The sequence below is a fragment of the Gavialis gangeticus genome, unplaced genomic scaffold, assembly GCF_001723915.1.
Source record: "Gavialis gangeticus isolate Ggan-Ray unplaced genomic scaffold, GavGan_comp1, whole genome shotgun sequence".
NCBI lineage: Eukaryota > Metazoa > Chordata > Crocodylia > Gavialidae > Gavialis > Gavialis gangeticus.
In genome coordinates this window covers 22023822-22036746 of record NW_017728995.1, presented here as the reverse complement: position 1 = coordinate 22036746, position 12925 = coordinate 22023822, and the positions used below count along the sequence as shown (strand labels likewise).

Here is a 12925-nt window from a genome sequence, read left to right as displayed (position 1 = left end):
TAAAATATACACTAATAAAATCATGTTTGCCTTTTATTATTGACTGTCTCTATGCACAAGTATTGTAAGATGTAAGGAGTTTCTGGTCATAGTGAGTGTAACACTAGATTATTCACCAATTAATGTATTTGTTATGCTATCTTTAGTAGTTGTTGCTAAAGAAAACGTGACAGCTTTTTTAGTGTCCTTCCAGCACTTTGCAAACACGCTCTCTTTTTAGAGGCATTACATGTATTTCAACCTCATAAGAGAAATAATTCAGTCTGGGTAAGCTATTACAATTTACAACACTTCTCCCTATCTGATGTTATACAACTGGCTGAGAGAAGATTCTGTATTAGAAATTCACTAGACACTTAGTGCCTTATCTTGCTATTGATCCCTTGAAATCAACAGGCTTGGGTACAAAAATCAATGGCAGAATGTGACCCAGAGTGCTTTTACAAAGCTAAGACAGTGCAAAAATTATCCATAAGCATCTACTTCACACACAAAAGAAAACTTGTATTAAAGGGACAGATTTTTAAAGGCATTTAAAATGCCTTTGTCCCATGTAAATCAGTGGAAGCAAGGCCTCTAGATACCGTCAAAAATATGATCCAAAGAGCCCACTACATACAAGTGCAGAGGATTGCTTCTGGACAGATACATACTATCAAGTGGTGTTTATACACATGCTCCTGTGGGTAGTGAGAGGGGGCACTTTAATTAGAGTTGCTCCGAGAGCCACTCTAATTAAAGCACCCAGAGTGTCTTGTGTATCAGTGTCCCCATGCTTAAAAATGGCTGTGGGGCGCTTTATCTAAAGCTTGTTGAACAAGCTTTAAACTGCAGATGGAAATAATCATTTTCACCAGATATGGCCACAGAAAACAGTTTATAGCTGTGACCAAACACGAGTGCATGGCTGCAAACAGCTTCAAAAATGACTGATTCAGTGAAAAATTGACCCCTTATTGCATAAGATATCATATAAAGATGTTACAAAATGTAGCATCTTTTGTAACTTGTGCCTGTGGGGCTCCCAGCCTGCCACAGTTTTCAGAATGGGAGGGGGGGAAAGGGAGCAGAGGGAGTTCAGTCAGTGGGGGGGGTGTTCAGCTCCCACTGGAGGGTGGGGCAACTGTATTGCAGCATCCCAAGGTGTGTGTGGGGGGGGGCTCCAATTCACCCACTCCACCATTCTGGAGAGCCCCAAGAATGAGCTCCCTTTGCTGCCTTTCCCCTCTCCCATTCTGAAAACAGCAAGCACGGGCAGAGAGCTTGGCCACTGCTATAGGAACCTGGGTGCAGTCCAGCTAGATTCCCCTCTCCCCGGGAACCAACAGTGAACTTCTATTTGGTCTGCGGTAACATTGTAACGCAGCAAAAATTGTTCTGAATTACAGCTGGGAGCTGCATTTGTGTCTGCACCCTTAGATAAAGCACCCCTGCCACCATTTTTAACCTCAGGGATGGTCACACACAAGACACTGGAGTCTGCTGGTGTGTGGTAATTACTCAATTAATTGAGTCTGCTCCAATTCACTGTAATTACAGAGCATCGGAGCAGCCTCACTGCTTGTGTATAGACACCCATGTTGCTCAGGGCTTGTGTGTAGACACCCGTGATGCTCGTCATTGTTAGGATGAGATTAATCAGCAAGGGGAAAGAAAGGTTGGTCAGAAATGATGCAGTGTTAACATACAGGGAAAAGTCTTCCCACAGGGTTTCAGCAAATACATTACCAGAAATAATACTGAGATTGGATTAAGAGAAGATGTAGGGGATTTTATGTTTCAGACCCAGAAAGCAAATCTTGTCAGGAAAAGTAACAGTTGCCAGTAGGTGTGGCCTCTATTTAAGTCCCTCTAGTGGAGTCTAATTCTTTACCAGCAAAGTGAATATATCATGACTCCATGGAGAGCAGTAACCTGGGAAAGAAATGTTGTTAACCTTACAGTGGGGATACTGATCCTTATTAGGAAATACAATATTAGTCTAGATTCTTACATACCATAAGAAACACATCATGTACCTCTTAAATGGTGTTAGACACTATGCTGATAAACACTATAGAAAACATAAATACAATGTCAGAGAAAATTTTGCCACACCATTTCATTAAGGGTAGGTCTAATAAATCAAATGATTTACTTTCCTTCTAGGACGTATCTTCCCCCATCCTAGAACCATTCGGTGACAGTGGAAGGATGAAAATAAATTCTTTCCTGCATACTAATGTGTGATGATGATATGCTGAAGAAGCATAGTCACCTGTACTATACACCAGATCCCTGGAACTATTTGAGGTATATTTTTCAAAATCAACATGTAGGAGGAAAATAAAAACTCAGAGCTGTGAAAAACTCCCAGTTTTCCCTTTGTGACTACGCGCTTTGAAAAGTATTATTGCATTTTCATGACGTTCCACACTTTGGTGGAACCTGCTCATTTTTAACTTTCAGCTCTAATTCCCAACACAAACCACTATTAAAATAGCATTCCAGCCTGCTACCACGTTCATTACTTGAATTCATCATCTATGGATTTAGAGCCCTAAACCTGAAAAACTTTGACCCTTTTACACATATGCCAAATCAGTTGACTCATGTGAATGTTCATTCACCCCACCATCACAGGGAAGTAAAAACTGTGCCCCATCCTAACGTAGATTGCTCCATGCCACGCAATGGTAACAGAACAACTGTCACCCACAAACAACTTTTTTTCATTGAAAAATATCTTTAGGGTTTAGCTGAGAGATATGTTTAATCAAGAAAGTCCCTGATGACTCTTTGAAGTGCTTTGGTAGGGAGGCTTTTTTTGCATGGCTAGTAATACTGGAGTTACAGTTCGGATGCCCACAATCTGGGTCCTGCTGTTGGATTATTGAACCTTCTAGCTCAAGGATTTCTCTAGACCTTTTAGATGTTGATGATTCTGCTTCTCATTTACCCTGCGATGCCTTTCCCATTCTGGCAATATAACAGGGCCACAAAGTTAATGTGTGCCTTTAAATAGGTGGGCCATAACCAGTGTAGTGCTACATCTAGCTCTGTGAGAGTAGGCACTTTGTTTCACAAACTTACAAACATTCAAAATGTTTCCAAGTAACTGCATGGACTGATCTAAATGATCTCAGTTCTTCGAAGTGAAATAATGCAGCCAGTTCTCATTGAAATTAAATTGAACTCTTAGTCAAGTCTCTCTTTCTGGTGCAGAAACAGAGTGATCAAAGGTTACTAACATTTCCAAAACTCAAACAACATTCCTACTATGTGCCTTGTCCACAGGAGTAAGGATTGTCTCAGGATGTTGAGCTCTGCCCTGCAAGATGTCTTGAGCACCCGCTGCTCAGCACTGTAGGCCTTGAAAGAAATGGCAAGAACCCAAATCCTTTGACCTGCTCTCCCCAGACAGTGGGGGAAGACAAGGAGTGAGGAGTTTGTTGAGGAAGCTAACCAATGAGGACCCTGGAGAACTGCATGGGGAGTCAATAGAGTTGAACACCTTTGGGTTACAATTTTTCTGAGGTATCAGATGTTTAGAACTCACGTGGATTAAAAACGGTTGGGGCTCCACGTCTCTGGAAAAAGCAGGACCTTTGCGCTTGGCAGGAGGTGCTTGGCATTTTGCAGGTCTGAGCCCTTGGTCATAAAAATATATATTCTATATATAAAAAATACAGCAGATTTACTTCTAAAAGTCAATTCTTAAGCGTCCCCCCCCCCCCCCAACTATGTTTTATGCATTCACAAAGACGTTCGGGATAGATTTTTGAACAGTGCAAAAGACTGTTTTATATTCATAAAAACATACGTTGTAGTACTTTTAAACACCAATTGGAAAAAAGCGGTTGAAAAAGTTTCACCCTCAGAAATTCTGGTCCGAGTCGAACTTTTGCGTAGCAAATTGTAAACAAACTTCTTAGACGGTGAAGACTTCTCATTTCTTTCCAGCTAAAGCAGTCTCAAACACATCAAGTCCTGCTTTGAAGTAAACCTGAGCTGAATTGATGCTGTTCAACACCTTTGACAAGGCTGCTTGAAGGGTCTCATTTGACTGATGCAGCTTGCAGTGTGCCAGTGCCTCTAGCAGTACTGAAAATTGGCTCGTCCTTTCATCCAGCCTATAAAGGATGTTTCTAAAAAAGAACAATGGAAAACAGTAAGCCTTTTCCTCAAACAGATAAAAACAATTACCCCATCAAAAGTCATTGCGGATCCCTCAGAGTAAGCGCCACACTTTACAAATGATACACATTAGCTACAGTAAACCTAACCTGCAGCAAATTGAAGAGAGAATGTATTTATTTTTATTTTGTTGGAGCACGTATGCCAAAATCATTGACAAACTCCATCAAAGACAGCTTAGACTCCTCCCTGCCTATTCAGCCATTCAGAATTTCATCTGAATCACATGCTGGAGAGCAATTTATCTCCTTTGAAGTATTTTGCATTATCAAGAGTACTGCTTTTTTTTTTTTTTCTCTTTCTAGAAAAAAGGTTTTAGGTATTACTGGCAACCTTGTACATGGAAAAGAAAATCCAATCTGCACACCTTATTTCACACCCTAAAGGTGAAAGTCTGGCTTCCTGAAGTCAAAAGGAAAAAAACTCTCATTGACTTCAAAAGAGCTATTATTTTACCCATAGCCCTCTCTGATGTCACAACCACATTTAATGTGCCACACTTAAAGCCGGACGTAAGCACAAGGAACAGCGAAAGTTGGATGGAATTACATGGGTTTTCCTGTAAACATCCTTAGGAGGTTTTTTTAAAATGAGGAGAAAAATCACAGAAATAGGAGTGGACTTGTTTACTCAATCCTGCAGTTGTTATTGCAGCAACAGTTACCACAGGACTCTTTGGAGATTTTGTCTGTGGACGAACCAGAATTTAAAGCTGTTCAAAGACTTCCATGAGGTTCTGATAGGACTCTGAAAGCAGGCTATAAATGTTTTCTAAAACCAGATTTAATTATTATCCTAATTAGAGAAGCACATAAATAGCACAAATCTCCACTGGTGAGCTTCTCTGATTGTAAAGCAAAGTGTAGGAAGTTTAAAATAAAAAGGTGGCAGGCGATTGGATTACAAGATCTTTACTTAAACACATAAGGAGGAAAAAATTTCACCGGAAGAAAACAGTAACAAAGAAACCAGGACAGTCTATATACTTCATTAGTAATCTAATTACATGACAGGCCCAGTGGCAACTCTCAATTAGTAATAAAACTGCCAGGGATATTCACCTAAAAGACAGAAGACCACAAAAGAGTATCTTTAGTAGATTACTATCAGCATTGTCTAATTACCAGTCTACAAGCGAGAGAGGTAATGAAGTGACAGGTTAAATGGTAGCTCAGTACAGACACTTAGGCTTAGTAATGATTTGTGCCTATCAGTTCATAAAAAAATCTGTTTGGGAATAAAAACAAACATTTTCAAATGTTATACAAATATTATACAAAAATATACATAAATCCCATATCTTTTTAACTGCATTTCTTACTAGCTGAACTCCTTCTCTTCTTTTTCTCCTATAACAAGTATATACATTATATGGTCATAGCACCAAAATAACCATTTTAGGAATAAGCACTGCACCCAACAGGAATACGCACAGCACATGCTGAGCGCTACAAATAATCTAACTTGGAAAAACTACACCAGTATTATGCTTATTTCTATGTTCTCTGCTAAATGTTGGTGTCACTTATGAATACAATATTTCCAGGCCTTAAAGACAAATGGATTATACTCCATGCTTTCATTTGGGAATATAATGAACTGTAACAAGTGGGATCTGAGCATGCTGACAGTCATAGGGCTTTTATGCAGGGTTTGGGGAATATTGCCAACTTTGAGATAGGTCCCAGAGCAGTCATACCTTTGGGAACACAAGGAAGAACAAAGACTGTTGCACACATTATCACTAATCTTCTCTTTTTGAAGTTAATGCAAAAAGTTTCCCACTGACTTCAATGGGAAGGCCCATTTAGTATTTAATAAAGTGTACTGCATTATGCATGTCGGGGACCCGAGGTCTGGTCATACCTCCAAGCCAGCAAACCAGGCCATAAACTACCTTAAGCAGCAGGAATTACAGGAGTCAGTCACTTTTCCTAGCGCTTTCAAGTCATACGCTCATCCTGACCCCATAAGGTGGGATGGGAAGAAGAGATTCCTTGTCTTTTTATTCATGCACTAATATTTATTTTGCAAGAAGAATAAAAACTTAAAATCATAACATCAATAAGTAATCAATTGTTAATGAAATGTCAATTGTAAAAATAATTACTTGTTACTATTACCAATATTAATTTTCAATTTAAATTGAATTGTCTTCAGCAATTTTAAAAACAAGATTATGACATGCAATGAAATGTAGCTACAAAATTAGGAGCCACATTTTAAACACGGAAAGGGAAATCCTGGTGCCACTGAAGTAAAATGAGTTTTCACAATGACCTCAATGAATCCAAGGTTCCCCCTGCAGCCAAAAAACTTTCTATATGGTGAAAACTACAGAGCACCCAAATATATGTCCAGGCTCTCACCTTGTATAAACTGGCATTGGTCACTTGACATTAAAGGAGAGATGGCAATTTACTCTAGCCAGGGAACTGGCCCATAGTGAAGAGATAGCAATCATAAGGTGTCAATATTTTGAGGCCTCCGAGAAATGGAATTTCTAAAAGAAGTGTTTGGGGTAATAGCTTCACCATTTTTAAGTTTACTGCAAACGAACCAAAAGAACAAAGATGTTTCTTTTCTTTATGAACCTAACCTGCACAACTCTGAGCATATTTTCTGTCTGCTATTGTTAGTCCAATGGCAGGTTGGTAACGGGCTATCATATAAGACAAATACTTCAAGTCCCAGAACATCTGACTAGTACAAATCAGACTATAAGAAGGGATATTTAGTTGTTTGATGAATGTAAGAAACAGGCAGATTTTATCATCATTTAAAAGAAAATCTTAACTTTTGCAATAGTAATATAATTTAGGCATGGTTGATATATTGCATGGCATTACGCAATTTATTTTTTGTGTTGATGTATGACAGTACTTTAAAAGAATAATAAGTAATTTTATAAGGGCCTGCTTTTTTCTTCCCAAATTTTCTGCCACGGATTCTCAACAGGACCATATATTTTCCAATTAGTTATCTTTGTACTGCAAGTGAAGCCACCTTTTTGTTGGATAAACTCATTTCTCTCTTGATGCAGGCTCATGAGAGAGTCAATATATGTGATTTCACTTGGTATCTCTGCCTGTATTTCATCATATGAAAGAACTGATATAACATTCCATTTTTATCTTTCCATATTTGTATCAGTCGGTTAAAATTACAGTTGAATTGAAAAATAAACTTCAGCCATTTAGCTGGCATACAGTAGTGACATATGATTGCTACATATTTAGCCATATGAAAGATGCCTATGTACACTTTGTATAATTCAATCACTTAAACATTCTTTAATCAAAATCTTCTTTGTAGCCTGCACATTTTGAAACAACACTAATTCCACTCTCTTGCCTAACCACTTAAATATCTTCCTTCATTTTGATCTTATAAAAATAATTCACACAGCCAGCCTGACCCACACAAAACACAAAGAGACTCCTGAAAGGAAAGTGTAATATATTATTGATGACACTAATGAAATTACAACACACATCACTCATCTTAATAGGTCTGTTTCAATGACACATCACTGTGACCTGAAAAGTACAGCACCAAACTAGGAAACCTAATTAATAACTCCAGGCAGTACTACTGAAAGAGATAAAGCATCTTTATATAACTGACAAATCAGTCCTAAACTAAAGCAAAGGGACATACAAAAATGCAGGTTAAAAATAAAGGCAACCATTCTTTTTATGAGTAATTTCCATGGCTATGACTATTCCCAGTATTGATACAAACAATGACTTGTATTTATTTATTTTTTATATACCTGCCTTTACCAATTGAGTATTACTCTGCATTAGACCTCATGACCAGAAATACCTGAATACTAAATCAGACTATTGACTACTATGACGTCTTCCAAAATAAACTAAGCTTCACATACGGTACCATATATAAGGGCCTGCTTTATTTCTAACAATTGCCACTAACTATTGTTGAGCTTACACAAAAGAATGCGATTCTATGGTTAAAAGAAGATGACTGTATTTATCTTGTCACTGAAAAGGATTATTTTACTTGGGAGGCAATCATGTATGTAAGTAATGACAAACACATGAAGTCAATTATTACACCATTTACAAATATCTTCTGATCAAAGAGCTCAGATTTGGATTTTGCAGACTTAAAAGTAATTACTAAATCACTGGGATCTGACAGCAAGTAAAAGGTCCCACGTGAGATGAGGTGGTCTCAACAGGATCTGAGCCGGCTACAGAATGATCGACATAATACCTTAATTGACACTAAAAATTGCATGAGCTTTTAAAAAAATGTTTATATCAGCTTGTACCTATAAAAACTTTATGGGTTGGTGCAGATGAAGGTTTCCCATTTCCTCTTCTATGTCATCTCTACTCCCTCAATCCTTTTCCTTGCCTTTTTTTCCTCACTGTGTTGACACACTACAAATGGGTTATTGTGATGTGTTGTGACTATGGCATAATTGAATGCTGATACTGTAACGTACAAACGGCATTACAAAATTCTACCCTAGGGTACATCATTTTTGTTGCTAGCCAAGTAGAAATACTATTAGCTTTTTATCATTATTGTCATCATTGATGTATAGATTTTACACTGCACTACTAGACTGCCCTGACACATTTGAAAGACCGAATGAGTGAAATCACTCCCCCTTCCTATCCTTTTTTCATTCCTTTACATAGCTCAGTCCTATTGGGCAAATGTGTCCAACAGCAAGCTAGTCACAACCTCTGTGCTCCAACTTTCTTGCAATCTCCCTCCAGTATTTAAGCATAACTAATCAGGATTGCTACAAGAAGCTGATTACACCCACTTAATGAATGTATTGCAAGAATATAAAAGAGAGCAGATCTTGTCTTTACAACCAGTTTCTCTATACATGCATACTAATGTAAATCAGGACAAACTGCCGTGAAGTCATTGGTGTTTCAAAGGCAGGAAGAGGTACACAGTGAGTGAAGACAGACATAGGGAAAGATTTAGATGGTAGATGCCACTTTCATCATCTACCATGCATTTGATTTCAGAGGGTCCAATGGAGGTACACGGGGCAGCATTCACAGCCCCTGCCATATAACTTATGAGGGTCTTTTCAGCCTTCCCATAGGATTCAAGTCTGGGTTTTGCATGATCCTTCCTCCTCATAACAAGGACAAAGGATCCAAAAATGGGGATTCCTTGGTCAGTGAAGACTACAGGGCTTTTCTGCATACTAGTGGAGGTACAAAGTTACCAGGGTAACTCCAGGTCTCCTTTACTTGTGCGAGCTATACCTTTGGCTTTTATCTACACTGGGCAACAGTGATGAAGTGTTTGGGGGTGAATGGAATACTACTACAAATTATTGATTTTAATCTCTAAACCCTGTGGTTATGAACATAACTGTGTCTCTGATGCTGTGAGGAAGGCAACCCCCCGCCCCTCCAACACAAATTAACCACCCCCCCCAGGACTTTAGCCTTAACAGGAGAATTTTTTTCCCTGATCCCCAAAACAGATAACCGGACTGAACTTCCAGGACCCTAAAAACCATAGCTCCTATCTACAGATACAGGGATGAAAGCAAGGCAGAAGAGCAAGAAACTCCGAACACCCCGACAAGTGAGAGGCCCATTAGCAACTATCTCCTGTTGTCTAGTCAACGGGACAGAGATACCCCTTGGGCCTACCCTCCATTTTTCATTATGTATCTTTAGCCATAAGCATGCAAAATGTCTAAGGATTTGGATTTTAGAATTAGATTGTTCTAGGAAACTGAAGCTGGATAGATTTTTTCTCCCTTTACATTTAATGACCAAACATCAGCATTTTTGTTCATGCATGTTCCATAGAATATAAATAGCAAATCATTATAAACCCAGTCAGATCATTCCTATCCCTGAAGAAAACTGGCATAATTACTAACAAAGTTAACAGAATGTTAGCCCTGATTTTCTATTAATAGATCACTGCTCTGGAATTGGTTAAAGATTTCAAAGAGAAGACTGTATCCATGACAACTCGAAGTTAACTTTTCCAACTTTCATCACATAAAATAATAATTACTTTATTTTTTTTCCTTTAAAATGTTATATTTTTATGGTTTTAAATAGCAAAAACAGCCTCTGGCATTTCTTGGCAGTTATTCACTGAGTAGGTTGCAGGCCCACAAAGATATACGTCCTCAAACCAGCTAGGCATTCAGTGGCAGGAAGTGTCCTCCCTGTTCGATCTTACTGCTTCAGTGAATTGTATTAATGCCAGTGTCTCTAACTTTGTAACCTCCTTCTGCATGGATTTGTTTCGTTGGGGTTTTACATACCCATAGAAGCCTGTCTAAATGGAACAGCGCTGGATCAGCATCTATGCTTATACAAGTCTGTGTCTCGTAAAGAAATGAACAATTAGTCCCAACTCTTCTTGCTTAATTTACAGATAAATAGTTATCACAGTCACCCTTGGATTGAAGCACAGATTGTTACATACCTGGTATGAACCCCCGCCCCAACCAAATGGTTACTAAAATATTAATGTCTCCATGATATTACGGTCTCTTCTCCTCTTATCCAAGGAACTCGTGGGGTACCTTGTTTGATCTCACTAATTACTGAAGTTAACAGATGATTTTGGCACAACGTATGTGAAGTGGCCATTACTATATTTAGTACAAAAATCAGAAGGTAGTTTTAACTATCACAGGAGCAAGGTTCTCAGAGTATATGAACAGGGGTAGTAGGGGTAAGAAATTTAATTAGCTTTAAAGTACTTGATCAGTTTATAAAATGGATTATATGATGTGATTGTCTTCAGGAACATGACTTGATCTTATGTGCCATGTTCCTTCCTGATTTTTCTACTAGCAAAATGCTATTGTACTCATTGGAATTACTCTCAAGATACTCCAGGGCAAATCAAATCTGAATTGGATTTCTGATCTCTGCAGTGTAGAATAAAGCCAAATAAAGGAGAACCAGAATGCAAAGGAAAATATCAGGTAATACTGATGGTCTTTAGAAATCAGAAGTGCCTATTTATCTCTGTAAAAGAACAATCTTCTGTAATTAAGCCTTATTCCTCTGGAGTTCTACAGAAGTCAATGTGAAATTCAATCAAATTTAACAAAGACTTAGAACATTATCACAGAATTTTTAAACAGATTTTTGACTAGAGAATAATATCCACTTTGCAGAAACCTCTAGCTGTATTAAAAAATCCTTTAGATTTTTTCCATAAAGGCTTCAACAATTAACTGGTACCTTCAAGAGGGATTAATCATTTCTAACATGAAAAATAACTTTATTTTAAAATATGCTATATACTGAGAACGCGTAAGTTAAATGGTGTTAAATATACTTTCTGTTGTTTGCTGAAATATACTTAAAATATAAATCTCGCTCTCTCCATATATATCTACTGATGGTAATAAATCTGAACCCATTCCTTTTAGGCAGATTTATGTTATGCTATTACATTTCACGTGAAAGGAGCATATGCTAGGCTGAACAATTTGAAACAAATTATTTTAGCTCTGAAGGTGTCCTGGGTTGGAATACTCAAATTCAAAATAGATACACTGCAAGAAAAATGGGACTGGAAGGGACCTCTAGAGGTCATGTAATTCAACCCCCTGCTCAAGATAGGATCATCACTGACTGAGCAATGCTAGACAAGTGTTTGTCTAACCTGCCCTTACAATCTTCCAAGAATAGAGATCTTAGAACCTCTCTGGGGAGCTTGTTCCAATGCTCGCCCTCTAAGAAAGTTCCTAATATCCAACCAAAATTTATTTTACGGTAATTTAAGACTTTTACTTAACCTGTCCCCAGCAACCACAACAAATAACCTATTACCATGCTCTTTTTAACCTCCCCCATCATGTATTTGAGTATTTGGAGACTCATCAAATTTTGCCTCAGTTTATTCTCCTCCAGACTAAATAATCCCAGGTCTTCCAATCCTTCCTTAGGCTATGCTTCCTAGTCCTATCGTTTTTGTAAATTTCCATTATACCCTCTCCTATCTTCCTACATATTTTATGAAGTGGTTGAAGGAACTGAGAGAAGTTAATTCATAGAATATTTCCAAATGGAACATGCAATATTCTGAGGCTGCCTATTTCCATTTGGAAGTCCTGTCAAAAAAAAAAAAAAAAAAGGGGGCGATTTCCAATGAGAAATGTCAATTAAAAAGTAGGAGCCAATAAACATTACAGTACAGTACCTGAAGTCAGATGGCTTGAATACCATTCCCCCTTTCCCACAGATTAGCTGTTTTTTTCACAGTACTGAATTGTTACAAAAGTTCAGACCAATGCCATTTTTACAATAGTCCACTGTCAGGGACAGTGGTTAGTCTGAGATGCTTCTAAAATAAACGTTAGTAATCTATGCTGATTAATTGACCAACAACATGTCCTCGAAGGAATTTTCTTCCTACCCTTTAAAGTAAAACATTTGGATTATATTCAAGCATAAGAGCATAAATCACTTGTATATTTTAACCTGGGCTACATTTTTTTTATGATCAGCCAAAGATGCCATCCCTTTTACAGTACTACCGAGTTCCTTTTTCTGGGTAATGCCTTGTGGCAGTGAGTACCTCATGTTAATTACTCCTTTTTTAGTTTAACTGAGTTCCCTTTGCTTCTCAAATACAGCAGATGAATGGGACTCCATGATTAATCTTTTATCAATGCACTAGTGATTCTTAGTTTTTCTAAGACACAAGTCTAATTATGAGGCCATAAGTTTGCTGGACCCCATTAAGTTAAATATAT

At 37.9% G+C, this 12925-nt stretch overlaps 1 protein-coding gene across 2 annotated transcripts in view; it reads right to left on the bottom strand.

The window, feature by feature from the left end:
* Positions 1–2395: 2395 nt before the first annotated feature.
* The window catches only part of NAALADL2 (N-acetylated alpha-linked acidic dipeptidase like 2), a 989869-nt gene continuing 979339 nt past the window's right edge, over positions 2396–12925 (bottom strand). For both annotated transcript variants that reach the window (XM_019503319.1, XM_019503318.1), the window contains exon 15: positions 2396–4127. In XM_019503319.1, coding sequence (XP_019358864.1) covers positions 3929–4127 — 199 coding nt within the window. In that variant the 3' untranslated portion in view covers positions 2396–3928. The remainder of the gene's footprint in view (positions 4128–12925) is intronic.